At 41.3% G+C, this 27,831-nt stretch overlaps 1 protein-coding gene across 1 annotated transcript in view; it reads left to right on the forward strand.

Annotated features, from left to right (window-relative positions):
• The window catches only part of LOC135712599 (uncharacterized), a 99,803-nt gene that overhangs the window by 23,684 nt on the left and 48,288 nt on the right, over window positions 1-27,831 (forward strand). Inside the window, exons 3-5 of the mRNA XM_065235550.1 lie at window positions 8,701-9,395; window positions 10,265-10,490; window positions 26,626-27,023. Coding sequence (XP_065091622.1) covers window positions 8,701-9,395; window positions 10,265-10,490; window positions 26,626-27,023 — 1,319 coding nt within the window. The remainder of the gene's footprint in view (window positions 1-8,700; window positions 9,396-10,264; window positions 10,491-26,625; window positions 27,024-27,831) is intronic.

Here is a 27,831-nt window from a genome sequence, read left to right on the forward strand (position 1 = left end):
AAAAGTAAAAATGAACAGTGTCTGTAGCTTGTTGACTGAACTTTCCCAAAGCTTTGCAAAATCGTGAAACGTGAAATCTCAAAATATGAAAATTCGAACTGTTAGGAAGTTCTGCTTCTCTCCATTATTCAGCAAAACGTGCGATGTGCTGCTCGTATTCAGGATCTAGCATATCTTTGAAGCATGACTCAAATATCGTATGAAGCCATTCAAGGGTCTGAAACACATAAACGTCCATTTTTTAATCTGTATTTTATAGAATATAGCTGAGTGTGCCCGGTCTTGCTCGGTATTCAATATTAGCTTGAGTTTATGCGCCGATTTAAAAAAAAGCATGCTTTATTGTACGTAGCCACCCCCCCCCCCTATTATCTAAGGGGCTACCCCGTATGATTATCTCCTTATACCCCCACACTCGCCCCCACATGCCTAATTTGGTTCCATTTGCTTGATTAGTTCTCGAGTTATGCAGAAATTTCTGTGTCATTTGTATGGGAGCCCCCCCTTACAGAAGGGGGAGGGGTCTCGAACCATCATAAGAACCTTCCACGGCCCCAAAAACCCCTATATACAAATTATCACGCCAATCGGTTCAGTAGTTTCCGAGTCTATAAGGGTCAGACAGACAGACAGACAGACAGACAGACAGAAATTCATTTTTATATATATAGAAGATAGATAGATAGATAGATAGATTGTATTGATAACTTTCGTAACAATCCAAGCTGTTCGACGCTTTTATAAACGACGTTAATTAGGGTAACCAACTTGATTTGGACCCCTACATATTTTGGACCCTTTTCATATATTTTCCTCGCTTACTGTCTAGTTTCTTCAAATTCATCTGGGTTGATGTTGTAATTACATTCTTTCAATTACTTGCTATGTCTCAAGATCATTAGTTCACGTCAAATTGCTTGCAATTGCTCAATTTATGCAGTTTTAGAAAATGTTACCAAAAAAGTTTCATGTTTCGACGTTTGTCAAGAGGAATCGGCGTTAGTGTACTTGTTTTAAATTTGGTCTAAAATATACAATTCAATTTTTTTTTTTATCAAATCAGTTTATCTGACTTTGGAAGATGTATTTCACGTGTTTATAAAGATTTCACCTTAAGATTTTACTTAAAAAGTATTAAATAAAAAGTGTCCAAAAAAGATCGTAAAAAAATGTTACCAACTTATTTTGGACACTTATCAAATGAGAATCATCAAAAGAGCGACAAAAAAAATTCCGGTTGGTCGATCGTGCTATTATCTCAGATAAGTAAATAGATCAATCAATCAAAATTATATGAATTCATTGTTTTTAAATATATTTCTTGTTTATCAGGCGATTCAAAATGGGAAAAACGGCAAAACACGTAGAGTGGTCCACTCTGAGTTACCCTAGTTTACCTAGTTCCTAGTTTTCCACAAAAGTTTTCCTATCTCCCAAACGCATTTAACTAAGGGGCTGTTCATAAACTACGTAGACGCTTTAGGGTGGTGGGAGCGCTTGGCAGATGTCTACGGCCCATACAATTTTTTAAATTTTGTTTTTGAGACTGTCTTCTGCGGAAGGGGGGGGGGGGGGTTGAAATCTCTCAAAAACCGTCTACGTAGTTTATGAACAGCCCATACAAAAAATAATATGGACTGCAAGCATAGAGTCAGGTCTCCGTATTAAGATTTACTTCTGAATGATTTTTTTTATGGTATGATCAGTTGCTTCCTTATGTTATATTATATTTCCTCCGTTACTCGCGCCAACTTTTGTAACACGAGTACTCACGCGTTGTACTTTGTACAACAGTGTGAGTTTTCCATTTCCATTTTGCAGCCGAGCTACCAATCGATCTGAAATCAACGAGTATTCCTCAAAAAACTTGCTTTTAACTAAACAAGCTAAATATTTATTACAGTTAACCCCCAAAATATGCGGATAATAGAGAAAATGTAAATGGAAACCGCGTAAATGGTGTCTATACTTCGAGGGTTCTGACTTAATTGGTTACAACATGGAATATCTCGAGATCCTGACCAGATAGAAAGTTACTATCTTTGCCAAAGTAGTTCTAGAGATCATAACCTTTTTGCTGGTGTACAGTAGTTCAAAATTTACTCACTACATAGCGCTAGTATACATGTAAAGTTCTCGCATGTGATATATCTCGAAATCCTGACCAGATAGAAAGTTACTGTCTTCGAAAAAGTTGTTCAGGAGTTCAAAGCCTATAGTTCAGAATTTTTTCACTATATGGCGCTAGTATATACGTGAAATTCTCATATAAAATATCTCGAAATCCTGATCATATAAAAAGTTACTGTCTTCGGCAAAGTTGTTCAGGAAGTCAAGGCCTTTTTGCTGGTGGACTTAAGTTCAGAGTTTTATCACTTTGCAACGCTAGTATACGTGAGGAATTCTCGCATATAAAATATCTCTAGATCCTAACCAGACAGAAAGTTACTGTCTTCGGCAAAGTTGTTCAGGATGTTAGGATCTTTTCGTTGGTGTACAGTAATTCAGAATTTTCCCTTTACGTGGCACTAGTATACGGGTCATTTAGAGATATTTTATATGCAAGGATTTCACGTGTCTTTCAACGTCACCTAGTGAGAAAATTATGTACTTTCCACCAACGATAGGGTTTGATCTCCTGGACAACTTTGCCGATTACAGTACATTTTTAGCAGGTCTTGAGATATATCATATGTTAGAATTGCACGTATATACTAGCACCATGAAGTGAAATATTTTGAACTATCGTCCACTAGCCAAAAGGCCTTGATCCCCTGAACAACTTTGCCCAAGACAGTAACATTCTATCTTGTCATGCTCTCTAGATATTTTATATGAGAGAATTTAACGTGTATACTAAAACTACATAGTGAGAAAATTCTGAACTATTCTACACCAAGCAGTAGGCTTTGACCTCCTGAACAACTTTTTCAAAGACAGTAACTTTCTATTTGGTCAGGATCTCGAGATATATCATATGCGAGAAGTGTATATGTATACAAACGCCACGTGGTGAGAAAATTCTGAACTACTGTCTACCAGTCGAAAAGTCTTGACCCCCTGAACAAGTTTGCCCAATACAGTAACTTTCTAGCTGGTCAAGAACTCGAGCTATTGTATATGCGAGAATTACACGTATATACTAGCGCCTCGTAGTGTGAAATTTCTGAACTACTCCACCAACGAAAAGAACTTGACTTCCTGAACAACTTTGCTGAAGGCATTTACTTTCTATCTGGTCAGGATCTAGAGATATTTTATACACGAGAATTTCACATGTATACTAGCACCACGAAGTGAGATAATTCTGAACTATTGTACACTAAGAAATAGGCTTTGACCTCCTGAACAACTTTGCCGAAGACAGTAACTTTCTATCTGGTCAGGATCTCAAGATATTTCATGTTGTAACCAATTAAGTCAATCCCACGTAGTATGGACACCGTTTCCGCGGTTTCCATTTACATTTTCTCTATTATCCGGATTTTGGGGGTTAATTGTAATCAAAGTTTAGCTTTTTTAGTTCAAAACAAGTTTTTTGAGGAATACAAGTTGGTTTCAGATCGATTGACAGCAACAAAATGGCAATGGAAAACTCATATGTGTTGTACAAAGTACAACAGCGCGAGTAACGGGGGGTTAACTTTTATGCATACCGTAAAACGGGGTGTAATTGATCAGCGGGGCAAAATTGATCGCTGAAATTTCTCGTGATATTTTTTCATGTGTAACATGTTTTTCGTCACTAAGCGTACGAATGTATCTTTGTATACATTGTAAACATATTATGCATAAGTACAATATTGGGTATACTCAGCGATCAAATTCACCCCGCTGATCAATTTCACCCCGTTTTACGGCACCTTCTTTGAAAATTTTCCCACCTAGACGGACCTAACAAATGCGAGATAGGAAGAAGTGACCGTCGTAATTAATTTTAGGCTCATAGGTTGAAAGAACTTCAGCATGTCCAAAATATATTCGTTCCCATTCAGTGTGTCCAAAATATATCATGGACACTGTCCAAAATCAAGTGGAAGGGTCCAAAATATGTGAATATCATGATGTGAAAAGAATTATTTTTCGAGTATATATCAATAAATAAAACATCTAGTGACATTTTACATCCAAGATGAGTAGCTTTCAAACACAACCGCATGTAAATTGCATAATAATAATAAACAAATAATATTATTTTGACATAAACGTGATCTCACTTCCTCTAGGGGTCCAAAATCAGTTGGTTACCCTATGTCAAGCTTTAAGTGCGACACTGGCTGAGGGCAGAGGCAAAATATTTTGTCGCTAAAAGAAACACTTAGGAACGGTTCATTAATGAAATTAAAGTAATTAATTGCAAACTTCTCGTGTGCTCCAAAATGTCTCGGAGCGAAATAATATAAACATGGGTAAGATAAACATGAGCAAAATGTTGATAATTTTCAGGTCACCTACAAAAAAAATTCATTCCAACAAACTAGTAACAATAGCTTTTTAACACCAGTGGTCTTAAAATTCTTCTCACCAGCCTTGTAGCGTTCATTGGCTTCTTTCTGCACCAAGGATAATGTAATCTTCAAAAACCCACCTCCAGCATCAATGCCAATTTTTAGAAAGAGATTCTTTTCCCCAATGTTCCTTTCATCATAAAAAAAACATCACCAATTTTGGAACATTTTTGCAATACAAAACTGGTTTTAGAGTAATTATTCGTTGTTTTTCCATCATCGTTTGTTGTTTTTTCTCTGACATAAGAACTCACGGCAGCAGCTTTATCTTTCATATCCTTGCTTTTGAATTTTGTGGCCTTACTTTTCCAATTTTCGTGAAATAAAGGTTTCTTTGACTCATTGGAAAGGACAGGTCGTCCTAACCTATAGCTCATACCGTAGTAGGCTGTGTATAAAAGAAAATGATTTACTTAGTTTGACAGTTGCACCATGACGAAGTGGCAGCGTATTCGTGATTTGTCCTACGCGCAAATGTCGGAAAAAGACATATCAATCGCCGTGGGAGTGTCCCGCTGGACCATCAAAAGGGTTTTAGACCGAGAAAAGAAAGGACAACTATCCGCGAAGGTGGCCACAGGTCGTCCGAGGTCAGCTCGGGTTCCGAGGGTTATCGCTGCTATCAAAAGGAAGATTCTGGTGAATCCAGTGCGTTCAATAAGGAAAATGGCAAAGGAACACGGGATCAGTGACTTCGGGCACGGAAGATCGTAAATGAAGATTGCGGGGTGAAGTCGAGGGCACGGAAAAAAAAACTCACATGATTACCAACCGCATCCGGGAGCTACGAGTCGAACGATGCAAGCAAATCTTGAAGTTCCTTAAGCGAAAAAATCCGGTAATCCTGTTCACCGACGAGAGCATGTTTACCGTCGATACCGTAACAATTTCCAGAACCGACCGGTATATTAGTTCTCTTCCGGTAAAAGACGTGGCCGACGAGCACAAGAACGTGTATCTGGCCAAGCATCCTGCTAGCGTTATGGTGTTTGGATTGGTGGCTTCCGATGACAAAAAATAGACCCGGTGTTCATTCCAGAAGGCGACAAGGTCAACACGGAGGTCTACATCGGGATTTTAAGTAAGTATGTTCTTCCGTGGATCAAAGAACAGTACGGTCCGAAGCCAAATGTTGTATTTCATATCAAGATGGGGCTCCGTGCCACACCTCGAACCGCACTCAGAAGTAGTTGCAGGAACATCTTCCGTTCTGGGCAAAGGATATGTGGCTGCCATCCAGCCCCGATCTTAATCCGCTGGATTACTCAATATGGCGCGTCATGAAGGCCAAGGCCTGTTCTACACGCCACCCGAGTACAGCAAGCCTCAGACAAACATTGACCCGTACCTGGAGAGAAATGGATCCAGACTACATTATTAGAACCTGCCATGCATTCCGGAAGCGTGTGGAGGCCGTCATTGCAGCAAGTGGAAACTCGATCGACGATCAACATAGTTTAAGACTCTGAGAAACATCCCTCCTTTGAATAAATAGAAAAACTCGAAAACGAAATTTTTGAGATTTTTTTTTAATTTTGACATTACTCAATGGTGCAAACATTATCACGTATACGGTACGTTCAGGTTTTACTAACAGCTCGTGGATTTTTCTTCCGAAGAGAATTTAAGTTGTTGATTCCAGCTCATGTGTTGAGGTGTTTAATTAATAGGTCTAAATTTACTTGATTTCCCTATATCGGTTGCAGGCACTAATGAAACAGATCAGAAGTTGGCGGAAAATAAATATGAAAAAAACCACAGCTAATAATTCTATTTTATAGAAAAAAAAAGTTGTTCGGGATCCCTGGGTGGATTATTTTTAAACATGTGTCAAACGCAAGTTAAAAAGTTATATTTTCAAATGATCAAAGCTCTAGCGATGCTTATTTATTTGTTTTAAAGCTTACACCGTGTAAAGTATAATTGACTAAGAACAGTTCAAGAAATTCCGTATCAATGACATTCTAGAAAAGTTCAGAGTACTTTGTTGAAGTTCAGCGAACTTCATAGTAATCCTGCGAACTTTGTAGAAGTTCAGCGAATTACGTAGCAATTCTAGGATCTTCTTAAAACGTCATTAAAGTGTTGAGATTTTTTTTTTAATATTCAAGGAACTGCAAAGAAGCACATCCAAAATTGTAGAAGCTCAACGAACGGTTCAAGGAATTTCGTAGATGCTCAGGTAGCATCACAGAAGTTCAGCATATTTTTTTGAACTTCAGGATTTGAAGTTTTGGGAGCTTTGTTTCGGTCACATGTTTTAAAAATGCGTACAGAAGGTTCAATTTCATTGACGTAGCTAATCGGAGGGTCTATAGTGCCTACCGACATTTCTACATTGCAATATTGATCTTCAGACAAATCTGGAGGGACCTACATCATCGGTCCTGGCTTCCTACAATTCCTATTAGCTACGCAAATGTTGAAGGTCTTTCCTGAAGTTTGAAGAAGGTCATGAATGTTCTGAGAAGGTCGAATTGAGAGAACTTGGAAAAATATTAGTATAGAGCTTGGAAGCAGTTCATGGAAATTCGTAGAAATAGAGAAAATTGTCAAGAAGTAAAGATGCGGGAACTGTTTAGATGTTTAAGGAACATAGGAGAAGTTTATCCACTCCTCGAGATCTTTTGGATGGCAAATGCCACTTTAGCCACCTGCTGACTACGTTGATGAAAATGTAAAAAATCTTAGAAAACCGGTTTATTTTTCTTATGTTCTTGGAAAAATTAACATGTAAAGTCAAATTCTGATTAATGTGGCGTCTTAGCGGAATACCTGTGTAAATCAAGAGAGAAGGATTAGTAATTTCCATTTTCCACAACCTTATTTGCTTATGCTATACATGTATTTCGTCTACAATGTGCAGACTTCTTCAATGTCTTTTACTTATACTCGACTATAGATTTTTGCGGTTTTTTATTTGCTACTAGAAACTAAAAAAAATCAAACCGTTCATCAAATATTTACCCGTTCAAAATGCATACAGAACATTTGTTTCTAAGCTCGTCATAAAATATATCTCTCATTAAGTAAAAGAAATGAAACGTTGATGTAATTATCTGTCCCATTACCACCTGAGTACAACCTGGCCCAACTTTGCAGGGGATTTCTCACGGAACACCTTTATCTTTGTCGTATGTTTGTATGATAAATAAAGTAAATAATAATAGGATGTGATGTACACAACAGAAACACCTTTATGGTGTGGAATGAGAAGCAAACGAACTATCAAGAATGATCGTACAAAATGTTCGCCATAAAACCGCAGTCAGAAATGTGTAGAGAGGGGCTACTTAGAACAAATGATAAATTTTCATCTGTTTTGCTTATTAAATGGACAAAACCAAACCATATCATAATCTCCATCCAAAAACAAACAACCTGTACAATACTCAGTAAATTACTGGTTAGCTAAAAATGCAAAACAAAAATTTAAATTTTTATTTTGTATGAATGAGATTTAAAATGGAGAAACATCAACTCTCTTTCCTTTAACTGGCCATAACATTGCCATACATAATTTTAACGTGGAATATCCATGTGGAATGTTTTCACAATTTTCAACCACTATTTTTAGGAAAATTTCTTGAGGAGGTACACATTTTATAAAGCTCGTTGGTAAACTTATGCGTATAATTCTGAAAAGCACTTAATGATTTTGCTGAGGATTTTATATGGTCGACTATACTGGAGCCCCAGTAGCATGTTGTGGATAAACAGTCAATCGATTCATTAATATATTTCATTTGGTTCAACAAATTCGGTACGTAACGCCATGCATGAAGCAAAACATATGATCTCCACTTAGTAAAAATCATGATTTCAATATATTTGAACAAACGACATTTAAGGTGTAGTTAATTGTGAAGCAACTACGATAAGAATTGAAAATATTGGTGTTACATATAACGTAGCATTGCATTGTGATGCTTAATTTTATTACTTCAACCTCAATAGAACAGCCAGGATCGATAGTACATTCCATAATCCGATTCTTGATAAAATTCATACCCAGAAGCAACCCTTATGAGATACCATCCATCAGGCGGGATGATTCGACATGACCCCATTCTTTTATCGTTCAAAGCATAGCGTTTCCTCTATTATTTCCTCATTCCGCAACACCAGCAGCAATCACGTTTCCCATCTAACATGATCTATTCTGTTTTTCTCTATCGATTTTCGTTTGCAGAGAGAATTTTTCGGAAAGTAGTAGTTCTGCTGCTGGCATCCGATTGACGGAGGAAACCGATGGCACCGGGGCTCCCCGGAAGAAACATCCGGGCGGTGGCAAAAAGGGTCGCCGAAGAAAAGGTCACAAAAAGAAAATCAAACGGATAAAACCGACCGCCGGCAGCAGTTCCGACTCCAGCTGGAATTCAAATGCTCCTTCCGCCAACGAGGATCAGCGGGGGAGAGAGGAGCAGATAAATTCTTCACTAACCAGCGTAACCAAATTATCATTAAACGAATCTGAGCAACAGCAAAAGCAGAACCAGAAACCAGGGCGGAAAAAACATAGACAGAAGTCATCTTCGCAGCTGACGGCGGGCGCTGGATCGAAGAGAAAGATGACGTCGACCAAGAAGAGCTCCATCCGGTCGGGAAGACGAGACGAAAATTGGGCCAGGAAAGCCGGTCAGGAGCTAGTCGTATTAAACAGCGATGATATTTACGACGGAAATATGCAAATAACAGTTCAAAGGGATGCAGCCACTGAGGAGAGGAACGAAGCTGGAGGAGTTAGGGAAATGATAAATTTGTCGGATGAGGGTGACAGGTGGAGGCAGCATCAGAAAGATCAGCAGCAGAGGAAACCGACACCGGCGGAGCGGAGGCAGAAAAAGCTGGAAAAACAGCGGAAGCAATTGAAAAAGTTTATGAAAGGTAGGTGAAATTCTTTTTCCTCCCGTTGGTTGTTTCGATTTGGAACACGATTTTTTTTTTTTGCTTTTGCACTGTTCTCGATTCAATGGGACAGGGAAAATCAATAGACAAGCAGTGAAAGGAAAAGATCAGGGTGAAACAATGCTGTCACAATTGTCAATTTTGCAAGTCTAATGAACTTCCCGGGTAGGGTTCTATAGAAATCAATTTCTGTTTGCAATTTGATTTTGCGATAGGAACGTGAATCTGGCCTTGGCTGTGTTAAAGTGATTCTCTTTAAGTTGTACCTTGGAGCTGACATTGATCGGGTTCTGGAAAATTGGACATTTATTATTAAATTTTAACGATCCCCGGTGTAGTACTTTCAGGCATCTCAATTTGAGCAAAAACAAATGGGATAGTTTCCGTTCTCAATCCCACGCTCGCATGCATACAATATCCCTTAGGCTATACATTAAAAAACAGGAAAGCGGACAGTTGTGCCAAACTAGGACAAAGCTATCATTATAGTTAATTGCTCAACAAGCGTAGGACCACACTTGCACACTCCCCGGGAAATCCTGGCTACACGGTCGACCAGAAAGAAACCCACAGTCACTAATCCTGTTTCCCTCAAAGAACCCACAAACACACATGTTCCGTGCTTTAACGAAGCCGAAGGCCACCCACTCGCAGGCAAACTGTGTCATTTTTTATTGCTCCCACATCTCTCAACACATTCACAACTCGTCCGTCAGCCGGAAGCCATTCGACGACGACCGGCATCGCACAGATGTTTCCGTTTTTTGTCATCCGATTAACGGTAGTTTCAGCTAGCCATGCACACACTTTTTTTTTGCAAACCCCTTACTCACGGTCTATTCCTCCAGGGGATCTTGTGCTGATGCCACCGCCAGAGCAGTTGCAGCAGCTTCCACCTGCCCCGGCTACCGAGCCCAATCCCAGGGTGAGCTCGGTGACGTTCGCCTCGGATGACATGCTTCGGACGGAAGCCGTCTCTCTGCAGCGCATCATCATCGTTGGGGATCTGTCGTGCATGAAGGATGACTTTATTCCGGCACCGGCGATTCCCAATGCGGACATCAAGTATTTGAGGTAAGCCGGTGAATGTTAATTATTGCGTTGTTAAAGAGCTTGAAAGTTCATTGGATGTTTCTTTTTTAATGGCGATGCTGTGAACGGATGCTGCATGTTGAATAATAATATTATGGCGGAAGAAATGAAGAAATTTTTAATAATAACATGAGGGGGGAATTAAGAAAAACCTAAGAATAACTCGCTATTTGTTTGTGTGCTAGGAGGAAATTTCAATGTTTTCAATTGATTGTTGCACGATTGATCAACAGCCAATTGTTTCATTATTCGCGGAATCAAGAAGCGTTACATATTTTTCGCCAAGTAATATCAAATTGTTGATTTCTTTCGGAAGATTAAAAAAAAAATTGAATGAAATATCAAATGGCAGACAAACTCATTCTTACATATACCAGAGGAGAATAACAAGCAATTGTAAACGAAAATATACCTGGTAGTGTGTGAGCGTTACACGCGAAAAATCTATATTGTCAATATCAACAACGATGGAACTTATAATAAGGAAGCATCCATAAATTACGTCACGCGTCTACGGTGGGTGGAAATGACCAAATTAAGTGATCCGAGACTGCAGAGTTTGTTGCTTGACGAAAAGTACGTTTCATTAAGCTATATTTTACGTCTGTTATAACTCAAATTTATGTCAAAATTTACGCTCGTATATGGGTCATTCCAGCTCAAGTGGGTACACCACCTGTGGTCGATGGCACCGATTTGAGCCAAATTTGGCCATCACGCTTATTTTGGCATTCTGAACAAACGCCTTTTTTGATTTTGCTCTGAAGTGCCTAGATTCGTCTGGGCTACAGCCCTGGATTTTCGAAATTATTAAAAATTACATCTTTCAGAACAGATTACTCCACAACCAAATAAGCTATTCGTGATCTTAGAACGTCAATTTGAAGGTTTTTTTTAATGTAGATTCACATAGGTGTACCCCATATTGTGTTTTTGTTATAATAACTACAGTAAACAGGCTGATTGCCGGCAGGTATCCAAATTGTCAAAAAATGGCCTGTTTTCACCATGGGCGGGATTTTTTATTTCTTAATATGTTAGGCTCAAATTTTCACCACACTTTGGAAAACTCATCTACTTACTGAGTTATCACGGGCAAATGATTTGGACAAATAATTTTTGAGATATGACCAGATGAGTGAGTGGAAGTTTTGAGCTTTTTTGGTGGAAAATCAATGCTATTTTTTTTTTCTTGAATTCTTTCACGCTGATGTAACAATAATATTTTTTTGTTATTTTTCACATGTTTTGGGCAGGGTTCTCTATATTTGAAATCATACCTAGCTCATTTATATACTGCTGTCCTTAATTTAATTGTCGTCTTAAAAGTGAAAAATATGATCCTATGGGATACAGCCTAAGCGTAGTGCTATAGAAGTACAATGAAATCAGATAGATTATCAGGTATATAAAATTTCAGTTGCGGATGACAGCTGCTACTTGAATAATACCCTGATTTGAGCAATTAATTTATTTTTTAGATATAATTTTATTATAGTTGAGGGGAAGGAAAGGAAAGCGGTGTAAGGGATTTTGTTCAATTCTCTTCGTCGGCATTCTTTTTCGTTAATAATTCAGCTGCAAACACATTCCTTGATTCGTGTGCCATTCTGAATGCTAGATGAGAACCACCTTTATCAAACTATGTGGCAGAAATAGCGCAAAATCTGTTTATAAAGCTGTAACTATCAAAAGAGAAAGTCGATGAAGAGAATCGATCAAAGTCACTTACACTCCTTTCCTTCTGACCCCCTCAGTTATAACAAATTAATTGGTTTGATATCACCATTGCAATGATTAATGACCAATTAATTTGTTTTGAACCATAAGAAATCCAAGGTTAAAGCACAGGAAACTCACTATGCCCCTCCTTCCCCTGCTAATCTATCTGATTTTATCGTACTTCTAAAGCACAACGTTTAGGCTGTATCCCATAGGAACATATTTTTCACTTTTAGTACCACAATTGAATTATGGACAGAAGAAAATAAATGAGCTAGTTATGATTTCATATTAACAGAATCCTGGCCAAAACATGTCAAGAATAACATAAAAAATATTATTTTTCCATCAGCGTGAAGGAATTCAAGAGCAAATAAAAAATATCAAATAGCATTTATATTCCACTAGAAAAGCTCAAAACTACCACTCACTCATCTGGTCATATCTCAAAAACTATTTGTCGAAATCATTTGCCCTTGATAACACATCAAGTAGAAGAGTTTTCCAAAGTGTGGTGAAAATTTGAGCCAATAATATCCCGCCCATGGTAAAATTATTCCATTTTTTGACAATTTGGATACCTGCCTGTAATCAGTCTGTTTACTGTAGTTACTATAACAAAAACAAAACGTGGGTACACCTTTGTGAATCTACATTAAAAAACCTTCAAATTGACGTTCTAAAATCACAAATGGCTAATTTAGTTGTGGAGTAATGTCTTCTGAAAGTTGACATTTTTGAAAATCTCGAAAATCCAGGGTTGTAGCCTAGAAGAATCTAGGCACATTAGATCGAAAAAGGCGTTTGTTCAGAATGCCAAAATAAGCGTTTTGACCAAGTTTGGCTCAAATCGGTGACATCGACCACAACTTTTTTAAATTATGTACCCACTTGAGCTGGAATGACCCATATGTCACTTTCAGAGCACCTAAATTTACATGAATTTTTCTAAGCGTGTACCTAGGCTCGTAAAACTTCAGAAATGTCTGTAGAATTTGCAAAATGTTCGTTCTTTCCTATGATAAATTACCGGAATTGAAACCAGTAACAGTGTCTACTGCAGTCCTTGTCCCTAAAACCCTTCCAGTTATGAGTGCCTTTAGTTCATTCCGAAAGCTTCAGCGAGTGATTGGATACGTTAGGAGATTTGTTGTGAATGCAAGGTCTCCCAAGTCGGAACGTATCACTTCGGAATACCTGTCGTCAGGAAAGTCATCCGGTCTTGTGTTACATGTTTCCGATCCAATCCGAGGTTGCTTCAACCATCTATGGGTGATCTACCAGAGGTTAGAGTCGTTCCAGCTCCACCTTTTTCAGGAGTTTATTTCGCAGGACCGGTTTTTATTCGCCAAGGTAGTAGGAAACCTGTTCTAGTAAAGGCTTATATTTGTCTTTTATTTGTATGACCACCAAGGCCATACTCTTGGAATTGGTATCGGATTTGTCTGCTTCAGCCTTTGTTGCAGCACGTCATAGTCAATGGGACAATGGAAGCCAAATCTGATCTGCACGATTTATATCAGTTGTTCAAAAGTGATCAACTGCATGAACAGCTAAATGAGTTCTATCAGGCTCGGGAGATAAAGTGCTTTTTATTCCACCCAGGGCTCTCAATTTCGGGGGGTTGTGGAAAGCTGGAGTAAAGAGTACCAAAACGCACCTTGAAAAGGTTCCCCGTGCTGCTTCACTGACCGTCCTCTTCAGATCCCAATGAGCTCGAAGCTATAACGCCCGGGCACTTCCTCATTGGTCGCTCATTGACTGCTATTCCGGAACCTTCACTTGAAGATGTAAACATTCATAGACTCGCAGCTCATCCAGCGTGTCCGTGACCATTTTTGGAAGCGATGGTCTCGCGAATATTTGAATACCCTCCAAACTCCCTGGACAAAGGATTTCAAGAATGTAACTCCAGGGATGGTAGTATTGTTGAAGGAAGATAACCTTCCACCTCAGGCATGGAAACTGGCTCGAATTGTGAAGGTCTACCCCGGATCAGATTCAATTGTTAGGGTTGCAGATGTCCAAACCTCTCATGGTATTTTCCGCCGCCCAATCTCGAAATTGGCCCCTTTACCCTTTGAATGAACCCAGTCTGTTGTCCACCAAGTATCTCTTTGCCTGGGGGGAGAATGTTCGCGATTGGAGCGAAAGTAATGTAAGTAGTAGTAGTAGTTTTGGTTTGATGTAAATCACCCTACCCGATTACCCAATACTTTAAAAACCTCTACTAACCCCGAGGCGACCGCGGGTAATCGGTCCCCAACACTAACATAATGTAATTTGTATCAAGACCCTACAAACAAGCTTTGATCATTTCCTTACGCTGCCGCTGGCTTGGTATGAGCATGCAAGCAGCAGCACCGACCGACTGACGACCGACCGACTGACGACCGACCGACTGACGACCGACCGACTGACGACCGACCGACTGCAAACCAACGAGCGCGTAGCGAGCGCTGATTGGTGGAAGGTAGGAAAGAAGTAGACAGCCAAACATATTTAAGGCAACGCATTTAGCGCGTCGCGATGTCATGGATTCTCTGCTTGAACGTCAAGCAGTACAGTTCGGTCTTTGCTCGCTCTGTCGAGTTGTTCTAAAGTTTCTAGTTTGTTCCAAACATTCGCAGTTTAATCGCGTCGTCAGTAGTGTCGGTCGCTTCGTGTGATGGAAAGACAGCGCTCCCGGAGCAGGCTCCGAGAGAAAACGGAGAAGAAGAGCAGCGGTGAGGGTAGCTTGAGTGTACCTATTTCGAATAGGTACGCTACTCTTCCCACCGATGTAGGGAATCCCACCTCAGCCACGGTGAAGCGGTCTAAGAAGAGGAAGAAAAATCAAGGCCAGTCCGATGGTGCGAGTGGACGGGACGATGCCACCGCGACGAACGTCAGCGTCATTGGTGATTTTGCCGACGCCGTCGACAACGAAACTGCTGCCACCCCGAGTGCAGCAAAAATGAAGCTTCCTCCACTGGTGGTGAAGCAAGTCCCACTCAACACGCTGATTGGCGATCTTTCATCGCTGGGCGTTGCAGCTGAGTTTAAGCTCGGCAGGATCGGCACCAAGGTGATGCTCCGAACAAAAGCGGAGTACGAAGTGGCCGTGAAACATCTGAAGGATACCAAGGCGGAATTCTTCACGCACGACATCCCCGGTGAGAAGCCCTTCAAGGTAGTCATCAGGGGTTTACCAAACTTCGACCCCAAGATGGTCGAAGCTGAAATCAACCGGTACAAGCTTGCCCCAATCGCTGTCTTCCGAATGACAAGGAGAGACGAAAACGTGAAGACGTACCCGGATTGTCTTTTCCTGGTGCACTTCCAGAAAGGGACAGTGACGCTCAATGCGCTACAAGCCATCCGATCAATCTGCTCCATCATCGTACGGTGGGAGCCATACCGTGGCGGCCATCGTGACGTAACGCAGTGTATGAGGTGCCTCAATTTTGGACACGGTACCCGCAACTGCAACATCAAGCCACGCTGCAGCAACTGCGCTCAAGAACACGCCACTTCCAACTGCCCTGCGGATGGAGCCGTGGCGATAAAATGCGCTAACTGTGGTGGTGCACATCAAGGTTCCGACAGACAGTGCTCCAAACGCGAGGACTTCAAACGCATCCGAAAGCAGGCGTCAAGCAACAATCAACCAGGACGCAAGAAGGACAAAACCCCATCATTCAGGACGGAGGATTTTCCGCCTCTTCGTGCTCCCCAGCAAAGGCAAGCGAATTCGCGGGTGCAACCCGCCCCCCCTCAAGAAGCTTCCGGCGATTTTGCTGGCCAAAGCTCTCCATCCCCCCCTGGATTCTGGAGACAACCAACAGCGCAAAACAACAACCCCGATCTGTTCTCAGCGGATGAACTGATGGAAATTTTCGTCAACATGTCCGGTGCTCTTCGTAAGTGCCGCAATAAGCCCGAACAGATCCAGGTGCTCGGTAAGTTCATCATCCAGTATGGCGTCTAAACCGCTAACTATCGTCACCTGGAATGCTTGCTCTGTAAGAGCAAAAGAGATTGAGCTTGCCGACTTCCTCCGCAAGCACAGCATCGACGTGGGCCTTCTAACCGAGACCCATCTAAAGTCCGGCGACAGCTTCTGGTTGCCTGACCACAACATTATCCGGCTTGATCGCACCAGCTCCAGGGGGGGTGGTGTTGCGGTCGTCGTCAAGAAAGGAATAAAATACCACACTCTGTCCCATATTCGCACCTCTATCATCGAGGCCCTTGGTGTGGAGGTGGAGTCGTCGACTGGATACGTCCAGTTCATCGCCGTCTACTGCCCTCGACAGTGTGCCGCCAGCAGTGGACTAGCGGCTAAATTTAAGAAGGACCTGTCCACCATCACCCGTACCGGTTCCCGCTTCGTTGTTGGAGGAGATCTGAATGCTCGTCATGAGGCATGGCGGAACTACCAGCAGAACCAGAACGGTCGTCTGCTGTTCGACCATTCGCAGCATGGGCTGTACTCCGTTTGGTTCTCGGACGAGCCAACATTCATCTCACCGGCAGGCAACCCATCGACGCTAGACCTGTTTCTTTCAAATACCGGCTTGTCCAAGCCGGTAGCCTTAAACGAACTCAGCTCCGACCATCAACCGGTGGTGGCTGAACTGGGATACAACGTAGCTGCTGCTCCAAGCCTGCGCAAGGACTACCATCGCGTAAACTGGGCCCAGTTTGGACGCGTGGTAGACAGGCACATCATCGACAACCCGCCGCTTGACTCCGTGGAGGACATCGACCGAGCGTTGGAAGTACTCCACCAAGCCATAACCGTGGCTGACGAGGCGTGCGTCCGACGAGTTCCTGTGAGGGGTAAGTTTATTGCTATTGATTCCCACACCCAACTCTTAATTCGCCTGAGAAATGTTCGTAGACGCCAGTTTCAGAGGACTGGAGATCTAGCGAGGAAACGTGAAATGGCCAATCTGAACAAGGAGATTGCTTTCCAGAATGGTCTCACTCCGGAACGAAAGTTTCGGGCGGCTTGTCCAGAATCTGGACGACCGCTCCAGACCATTCTGGAAAGTTGCCAAGGTCTTAAAGACGCACCCTAAACCCATTCCGCCACTAAAAGATGAAAATGATGACGATCGGCTCATAATCACCCCTCAGGAGAAAGCAAATGCGATTGGTGAGCATATTGCCAAATCGCACTTGCTTGGCTCCAACATCCAAAGTCCGCTCGAAGTTCAGGTTGAGCAATGCGTACTCAACCTTGATTCCTCCCCTTGTGCCATCCCTCCGGAGGATAGAATCACAGTGGAACAGATTTGCTCAGCGCTGAAATGCACCAAAAACATGAAGGCCCCCGGGTTTGACGGAATATTCAACCTAGTGTTGAAAAATCTCAGCATGAAGGTTCACTCTCTGCTGGCTGCTGTCTTCAACAGATGCTTGGAACTGCACTACTTTCCAAGTATCTGGAAGACAGCGAAAATCATACCTATCCGCAAACCCGGGAAGGACCCAACGCTAGCTTCAAGCTACAGACCAATCAGCCTCCTTTCAGCGCTGAGCAAATTGTTCGAGAAACTCATTCTCAATTGTTTGCTCAAGTTTGTCGAGGAAAATAACATTCTCCTTCCGGAACAGTTTGGGTTCAGAAAGGGGCACTCCACCAATCACCAGCTAGTGCGGGTGATGAATAACATCCGAAGTAACAAAGCTGTATCCAAGTCCACAGCCATGGCCTTGTTAGACGTTGAGAAAGCGTTTGATAATGTCTGGCACAATGGGCTTGTATACAAGCTTTGTAACTTCAACTTTCCATTACATCTGGTTAAAATCACCCGTAGCTACCTCCAGCAAAGGTCGTTTAAGGTATCGTTGAATGGTTGTCTTTCCGACACGTTTTCCATCCCAGCAGGAGTCCCGCAAGGCAGTCTGCTGGGACCCTTGCTTTACAGCATTTACACTTCCGACATTCCTCCCCTTGGAGACGGTTGCGTGTTTTTCCTGTTCGCAGATGATAAAGCAATAGCCGTCAAAGGAAGGATGCCTCGCGAAATAACGAACAAACTTCAACGATGCCTTAACGCCTTTGCTGATTATGCCACCACGTGGAAAATCAAAATCAATGCTTCCAAAACACAAACAATCATGTTCCTCCATCGGCAATCACCCAAACTAAAACCGACTCCCTCTTGTACTGTAATCATGGATGGCACAAGGGCTGAGTGGTCTGCCGAAGTAACCTATCTCGGGATGTTGTTTGACGAAAAGCTCCTATTCCGCTCGCATGTGGAGAAAACCGTAGTCAAGTGTTCCGCCTTGGTTAGGAGTCTGTATCCGCTGATTTGCCGCAGATCCCGCCTCTCAAGGGTGAACAAACTGGCCGTCTACAAACAAATCGTAGCACCTGCGATCCTCTACGCAGCTCCGGTGTGGGAATCATGTGCACAGACTCACAGGAACAAAATTCAGGTAGCTCAGAATAGAGTGCTGAGGATGGTTCTTGATCGTCCTTTCGACACTAGAATAACAAATTTACATGAAGAGGCAGGCATTGCCAAAATAGATTCCAAAATTAACGAAATTAAGACTAAATTTACACAAAAATGTAATTTATCAGAACATGCTTTGATAAGCAATTTGTATATAGTAGGTTAGGTGTATATAGTAGTTGTAGGTTAGTTGTAGTTGTAAATAGTAGTTATAAGTAGTCTCCTTTTTCCAATTCAAATCAAACCAATCCCACCAAGGTGGTCATACTTTAAAATAGGCCTGATAGGACTAGGAACTGTAAATAATAATTAAAATCTCAAATGTACCAAAGTTGAAAAGACGCATCTGTGTCACTTAACAAATTCATACATGTAAACCACACAATCACAAGAAATAAAGATCATTTAAATGGCAAAAAAGGCGTCGCGATGATACTGTTCACAAACTTTGTAAAGAGAACATCGAATTATAGCGCCGTTGAAATTATAAACCATCGTTTTTTCTTCTTGAACAAGTCGAAGCCAAAACAGTCCTTTTCAGGACTATGTGTTAAGTGAAATTTTCAGTCGAGCATTTCTGTGTGTTCATGTTGGCATTCCCACAGGGGGAATTGGCCAAATCAGCTGGAATACTCCGAGCCGAGGATTGCCACACCATCTCCAGTGTCCGTGATCGGACAATATGAAAAGTTCATTTTTTGACGTCTTTAATTTCTATACTGGGGTACACTTTGTGAAAACCGAAAATGGAACATGAAACAAAATTATGAAAGATTTTGAACATTAATAACTCAGCTGTCCCTGGATCAATTTCAATAATGTTATCACCAATCGATCAGACATATGTTTACGCGATGATTTTCAACAAGAAACTATTGAAAAAGTGGTAATTATCCAAAGTACAAATAAAAATTGATAATTTGTTCACTGTTTTCATGAAATAAACGTTGTTTCCAAACCCAGTCGTCATAATCGAGTACCACTTGATCTCACAGCCTCAACTAATTTTCGCTTCAGACGCCGTGGTGAGCAGACAGTAGAAGCAGCAAAAGCAGTCGTCTGGCTCGCCGTGGTGGTGTCAAACGTGTCTCCGGTCTGATCTACGAGGTGTGCTGAAAGTGTTATTGGAAAATGAGATCCGTGATGCTGCAACCTACACTGAACACGCCAAGCGTATGCGGCCATGGATGTGTCATCTACGCTTTGAAGCAACAGACGCAATCTGTACGGTTTCGGAGGTTAAATCATCGCCAACTTTGGCAACAAAACGGCCCTTTTCAGGGCCAACAAGCTTATTACAATAACAAGTTATAATAGAATTTATCTGCCTGTTTGTCCATATTCAGAACCACATGCCCCTAACGACCTCACAAAATGCTCTCCAGAGTTGTAATCTTGTAACCAAACTTGGAAGCAGGGGTGCAAGTGATTTTGATCGATTCTCTTCATCAATTTTCTCTTTGAAAAAAAAATACTACAAATTTGGTACGCTTACAAATCAAAAAGGGAAAGAGTTAAGATAATAGATGATCGATCAATTAAAATAACTAAATTTTCTTCACATTTGTTCCGTGCCCTAGCGGTTCTACGTCAAGCTTCCGTTCGTGCCCCTAGGCACAGATCCTTCTACTTTTTTATTGATCCTAAAAACCAATTAGCTGAAATGAATGATCAGCGCAGTTCATCTAGGACGATTCAGTCGGAATCGGACCAAAATACCAGACGCAAAAAACGTAAAATACAAAATAGTGATAATGATGATGGTGATGTTTTTCAGGAAAATTCGAGTTTTGCGGATGTTGTAAATAGAGATATTCGTGCTAGTCAAAGTAAAACTATTTGTTGCAGTAACAATACAGTAATAAACCATATAATCATAAGGCTCGTCTGGTAATTGTGATTAAACCGAAAGAGTCCAAACAATTTAAAACATTTGAAAAAAATGCAACTTTGAAGCTTATTCGGAAGATACCTCGAGTTAGTAGTAAGTTTTCTCGCTGAATGCTTTGTTGATTGTTCATTAGCTCTTGATCGCTTGTAATACTTATAAATATACGGAGGACGCCTAAGCTTTTTCACATTTATATAGCTGTGAAGCAACTGTAAACTCTAGAGGGAATTTATATATGTAACTGTAACCAGTTCGTTTTTTTGCTAACCTGGTTAAAATGTTTACATTTCATTATCTTAAAGATAAATCGACCAGCTCAAACCTTTGTAGGGGTAAGAGGTGGGACCATCATCATCATCATCATCAACTTCTAACAAGTTTATAGAGCTTCCGATAAGTCCATAGAATATCTGAGATGTCCTTGGATCTTCTAACAAGTCTGTAGAGCTTCCGATAAGTCCATAGAATATCCGATAAGTACGTATAATAGCACACCGTAGAACTTCTGAAAAGTTCATTAAACTTCCACGAAGTCTATAGAAGCTACAAGAAGTCTGCAAAGCTTTCAGCTAGTAAAACTTCCCAGCAAGGACCGTAAATCTTCTGAGAAGTCCATAGTATAGCCGAGAAGCCCATTGAAATTTTGAGAAGTTTGTTGAAATTGTAACAATTCTTTCTGTTTCACGAAGTGAACGGCTTATGCGCCACCTTCGGTTCAAAGGACCGTTACTCTGAGATAACCTGGTATGAAATCTCCTACTCAGGGCAGGCCAACAGTTAATTCAGAACTAAATCGATTACGACTTTTGACCCAACTAATGCGTACCCAAATTAATCAGACCAAATTCAAAAACTAGAAAACATGTATTGTAATAAATTTCTTGATAGTTTTAAGCGGCAATCCAATACTAATCGGTAGTGATAGGATAATTTATAAGCTCGACCGAACTCGTTTACGGCAGACAAAAGGATGAAGTTTATTTTACTAAACTCGAAGTAATTAATTGTTTAAACAGTATAGCCGTTTAGTGACGTAATTTATAAAAAAAAACTAGCAATTTGGAAAGTTTCACAATGTCCAATATTATATGTGGTTCAGCTCAACTCAGGCAAACCTGGCTACTGACCAGTGACATCACGTTCGAGCTAACAATAATTAGCGGATTGAACAAATTAATTTTAAACTTAGCAAATCTTCATACGTTGCGCAATCGTATAATAAAGAAAGGTCTGACCTTATTTTCCTGTATCCAGCTGCTCCCTCGTTGGATGTTCTTGAGCCGATCCGGACAAGCCAGCCAAAGTGGGATTGGTGACCAACACGAAACTCGCGCGTGGGATTCTATGGGGTAAATACGTCCCCAACGTTGGTGGAGATTCGAGTGGATTGATGCGTAGCTCGTTTCACCACGCCTTGACGTTACGAGTCTGGGGTCTTCGTTTTTCACCACTGGTGCCGAGCACCGTCGTTGTCTTGGCTACTCACCGATGTCAAGCACACTTCGAGCACCGAAAACGAAATGGCTGCTCGAACTCCAAATGGGTGTTAGTCTTGGCTATGATCGTATGAAAACTGTAGTCCGCAGAATATCCGAGATGTCCGAGCTTCAGTCGTTTTGTGCGGTTCAATTCACGATTATTTTTACATCGTTCATTGAATAAGGGGGAGGGTCTGAGGAGGAAGGGGGGTTAATTTAGGAAAAATTTCGCATTACGTTATTAATGGATGCTCCCTAAGGTTAATTAACGAATTCTTTTCATAGCCACTTCCGTACTATGATTTCTATCGATAAATAATGATAAACTATCGCATACACCATTTTCAAAAATTAGGCGTGGGTCAAAATGGTCGAATTCCAGCACAAACTTGGTTCATTCACCGGGGAATGTAAGATTTACTTTCAATTATGTGTGATTTATCATCGCAGGATGTTAGTGGAGACCGCATGAATAGAGGATGAGATATAGCGAGCAGCGGTCCAATGCAAGAAAATTAGAGACCAAAACATGTGGATTGTATAAGTGAGAGAAATTATGAAGAGCTTAGAGTGTGTTGGTTTATTTCCTTTTAATTCTGTTATAATTGCTTATCTGTTGACAAATACGCGTATTTCGTCTACTACTTCCAGACTTCATCAGTGCCAAGTACTCAACACCACTTGGTGGTGGTTGAGATTGAGAGAAATTAATTATGACGAAAACTACAAGGGACAGCCCTATGGGGTTGTACGCAATGGTGACTTAGGACTACGTGGTCTTATATAATGTTATTTGTTAACTGCAGCAGGAGCTTGTGTTTTGTGTAGGAATAGGAATTTACGGGGTTCTCTCTCTTTATATTCTTTAGTATGACTATGGTTGCCCTGAAAACAACCTTTTGATGTCAATTTTAGTTGGGACATGTTCAGAAACTTACTCTTTTGGAAAATGGTGGCCCTGAAAAGGGCCGAAATATTTGCACCTGGACATGGCTTCAAATTATTCGGAGGCAACTAGTGTTGGTGGATCGTGCGTGGACTTAATTTTTTGTTCGCAACGTTCGCCTCGACAGTAAAAAGTATAACTCATACACTTTAAATACACTCAGGGCATTAATCATCGTTGCCAATCTGCACCTGGCTTAAGAGTTAATTTGAATTTCTATCTTCTCAATGTAATTCTTCAATGCATTACGTGTAAATATTTACATCATTGACAAATCTCAGGTATTCATGACGTTTAGATCTTTGAAAACAATGCGATTGAAGAAAAGAGACCTACTGCGTCAGAATCTGTCATAATAACCTGAGTTTTGTCAAAAAACGTAAATATTTATGCTGTATGCAGCAAGGATAGGCACCATAAATCCTTCCTTTTACGGCTACTGCTGGAGACGGGTTTACCCAGTGATTGGAAAGGCAGCGAACTTCGCTACGAGAAATGGGCACTCATAGAGTCGGCCCAGTTGCTTCAGGATTAGAAGCTTGGTTGCTACCATTTTGCTGGTTTCATGCCAAGTTTAGTAGAACTCCTAAACCATCTCTTTTGAAATTAGTTATTGGCCCTGAAAAGGGCCGTTTCAGATAGGGAAAATGAACGAAGCTTAACCTCCGAAACAATACAGGGTGCGTCCCTGACGTTCAGAGCGTACACTACGTACATTGCGGTAACGGTCTTGGCGCCTTCAAAGTAGGTAACGGCGTCACGAATAACGTTTTCCATCAACACCTCCAGCACACCTCGGGCTTCCTCGTAGATCAGACCGGAGATACGCATTATCACGACCAGCCTGACGACGGTCTGGGAAATACCCTGTATGTTATCATGCAACACCTTACGATGACGCTTGGCTCCTCCTTCGCCGAGTCCTTTGTCTCCCTTGCCCCGTCCCGGTAATGTTTATGTTGTTTAAGCTGCCTTCGGGTACGGTTGACAGGAAATGGATGCGAAAAACTTTCCATATAACTCTAGAGAGCGAGCTCAATACATACTGACCTGCTTGGCGGTCTAACAAAGAATGATGCTTATTTGACCATGAATACCTCTTTTTTACCTACTCGAAAACTAAATTCTTCTTGCAAGTTGTTGCATTTTTGTTCTTTCATCGTTTATGATTGGTTGAACATAACAAAAGTATGTTATTAAATAGAGGAGAAAGCGGTTGAAATTTTCATTTAACGTGTTCGATTTATCGTATCTGCATCGTAAGCACAATGGCTCATACCAAGCAGACCACTCGTAAGTCCACCGGAAGAAAGGCTCCTCCTGAAATCGCCCAGGACTTTCAAGACCGATCTGCGGTTCCAGAACTCGGCCGTTGCAGGAATCCAGTAAGTCCATCTGGTCGGTCTGTTCGAAGATACCAACCTGTACGCCATCCACGTCAAGCGTGTTACAATTATGCCAAAGGACATTCAGCTGGCTCGTCGTATTCGTGGTGAACGCTCTTAATTTCTCCGTCGAAATCTAACAAAACTGGCCCTTATCAGAGTCATTAAAAGATTCCACAAGAGAGTTGGGAAGGAAATTTCTGCTGCTTTCACTGATCGGATCACAGTGAATCCTGATCTTAAAATTGCAACCAGCAAGTGCCCTAGAACCAAAAGCGGTGCGCAGGGTTGCTTCCACTCACTTGCTATAAAAACATGATTTTCTGAATTTTGAAATCATTAGCTGCTATAATCATATTTTGTACTTGTTAGATACAAGAAGAGTTTGAAAAGCAAGTGTTTGACACATGAAACCTGTCAAATTTGCTTTCAGATAGTCACAATCAGCGATTTTCTGACTCGCGAGCGCTCACTCTGAGTGAACGCTCACGAATCATAAGATCACTGATAGCGATCTCTGGTAGCGAAATTGACAGGTTTTATGAGTCAAACACTTGCCTTTCAATCTCTTCTTGTATCTAACAAGTAAAAAAATTCATTATAACATCTAATGATTTCAAAATTCAGGAAATATAGCAAGTGAGTGGAAGCAACTCTGGCAGTGCGATTCTAGTTTTCATTGCTGTGACAACGACTGTAAGGGGCTTAGAAGCAGAAGGGTGAAAAGCAATTCTCTATTGATTTCCTCTTTTGTGATGGCTTCACTAACCTATTTCGCACTATTGTGCCGTCACAATGTTTGCCGTCGAGTTAACGTTATCCGATCTTCTTAGTTGCTCCTCCGTGAATGATCAGAACTAATCAACTTGCACAGTGCGGTTGTTACTAGAGACCGAGAATTGCTCAACATCTCCACGGCTGTCTCGAAAAGGATAATTGTGTTAGTGAGGTAGGTTATTTTTTGATCAGGATTCATGTGGTATGTGATGCGTTCGGTTAAAGCAGAATTTATTTTTATTCAAATCTAATGGGGATAGGATAAGGCAAAGTGAAAAATTGCAAGGATGGGGACGGACCTGGGATTGAACCCCGACCTTCTGCTCAGTAAACAGAAACGGTAACCACTGAGCTACCGAGCCTCGTCATAATGCTACATCAACATGTTTCGTCTAGGAATGATTCTCTGATGACTGTGTTGGGAAAGCAGCATAAGCATGTACAATGCTAGACATTTACCACTTTTTCAATAGTTTCTTGTTGAAAATCAACAGTCGGAAGCATTGCTATCGATGCGTAGAAATATTGCTGATATATTTTTTTGAAATTGAACCAGGGGCAGCTGAGTTATTAACGTTCAAAATCTTTCACAATTTTGTTACATGTTCCATTTTCGGTTTTCATAAAGTGTACCCCCATATAGAAATCACAGACGTAGTCCTACGTCAAAAAATGGTTGGTGACTAGACTCGAACCACGAGCTACGTGGTATAGTCAAAAGTAGAGATGTTCTAGTATAAGAGAGGAGCGAAATAAGTCAACACACTCAAAGCTCTTCATAAAGGGATTCCGTTAAGAGGTTCGACAAATTTATAAGCTTGAGAGAAATTAATTATGACGAAACAACGGTTGACTGGACTCAAACCACGAGCTACGTGGTAAAGTCGAAAGTAGAGGAGGTCTAGTATAAGAGAGGAGCGAATTAAGAACAGACTGGCTTAGCAACCTATGCCTAGGCGCTTTCTAGCAACACTGCCAATGTAATCAAGATAGGCGCTGCTCGATTGGCTCTGGATTTGACAGTTCGTTTGGATCAGTCCGCTCCTCTCTTATACTAGACCCTCTCTAGTGGAAAGCGTATAGACAGAACACGAAAAAAAAAGATAAAAAATCTTTGCATTGTCTGGATGGTCAATTTATATCATTCTCTGCAGATGATGATACGAAATGCAACTAACATTGAATGTTATAAATTGTTAATTTGTGTATACGAAGTATCATGGAATTCGGAGAGGTGAAATCAAAAGATTTCTTTATTTTTTCGTTGTTTGACCAGTTCAATAGCTAACCCATTCAACATTTGGCTCAACTTGTTGCAACACTAGGGACCATTTCTGGAAAACTCCCCAAACTCTGTGCATTGTTGACTGCCACTCAACCCATTTTCATTCCCAACCAACCCAATAAACAATGGTTATCTGTTCTATTTTCTTCATCCAGTTTAATTTCCATTTCATCCGCAGAAACGACGTGTACGGTCTGGAGAACTCCTTCCTGGAAGCCGAATACCACTGCCGGTTGCGGTACGAGCTACGCTATCCTAATGCAAACGGAAATAACTCGAACCTAATCTGCCGCAAATCCCGCTGGATCGGTAAGCGGCCTTCCTGTGTGCGGATTAAAAAGCCTTCATTGTCGCTGTCATCATCATCATCGTCGTCGTCGTCAATGGCGTCGTTTTCGCTAAACGAGGTAACCACAGCGGACGGCAATTCTGCGATATTTCCGGGAAACCAAGACAATGACAAAAACTTGTGTGGAAAGAAGCATAATTGCCAGCAAGCGTGCTACATGCTGCATAACGCTACGCGGGTTTGCTCCTGCTTCAAGGGATTCAAAATGGTGGACGGACGCTGTGTCGGTAAGTAATGGCTTCCTGAGGGAAATTCATGATAAATTTTCTGAACCTCGCTTCCAAGGTGTAAATTTTCCATAAAATTTCAAATTTTCCATAGAAAGCTCATTTACCGGTCGAAGTGTTGGAATGCAAAAATCACCGTCACCCGCTCTTCTAGTCAATAGGACTGAAAAATAAAAATTTATTACCTCGTTTTCCGAACCAATTTATCAACCGAACGCTGTCACACCGTAGTGCGGTGGAGAGGTACAAATTGCCATCATGCCACCAACCGCCGTCGTCCGTTCGATGTGGCATTAAAAAAATATTCCCTTCCGGTGAGTCGGATCTAATAAATTACAATTTTGCTGCCATCATTCTTTCAACCCCCACCCTCTCAATGAGGGGGCCAAAGTCGTTGTGTGAAATAATTTATGGTAAAGAATCAAATTTTTAATTCACAATATATCATCCTCGCCGGCGCAGGGGATTGGTCAGACAGTCCTAAAATGGTAGTCCTAAAAAAAAAGGAACAAGAGCTGTCGGCATGTAAAAAATCAATTAAGAAGATGGCTTCTTTCATGCCATTTCAGGGGGAAGAATGATGATTTATAAGCCATCTGTGGCGTCTGAGCCGAGAACCGGTGGAAGAATAGACCTCGGAAGATTTAGAGCTCTTTTCATCGGTGGCCATTAATTTATGCGGGTGTGTGGATTGCGGTGGCGCTGGAGACGGTCGGCGGAAGACGATGGTCCTTCGAAATTGGTATGCTTTCGCTTTTTATGGTGGGAATATTGATGGTCATTACGAGGGTATTCTTTACGAGCGCTA

Source organism: Ochlerotatus camptorhynchus, unplaced genomic scaffold (assembly GCF_037179485.1).
Source record: "Ochlerotatus camptorhynchus isolate MF236.1 unplaced genomic scaffold, CSIRO-AGI_Acam_v1.1 ptg000494l, whole genome shotgun sequence".
NCBI lineage: Eukaryota > Metazoa > Arthropoda > Insecta > Diptera > Culicidae > Ochlerotatus > Ochlerotatus camptorhynchus.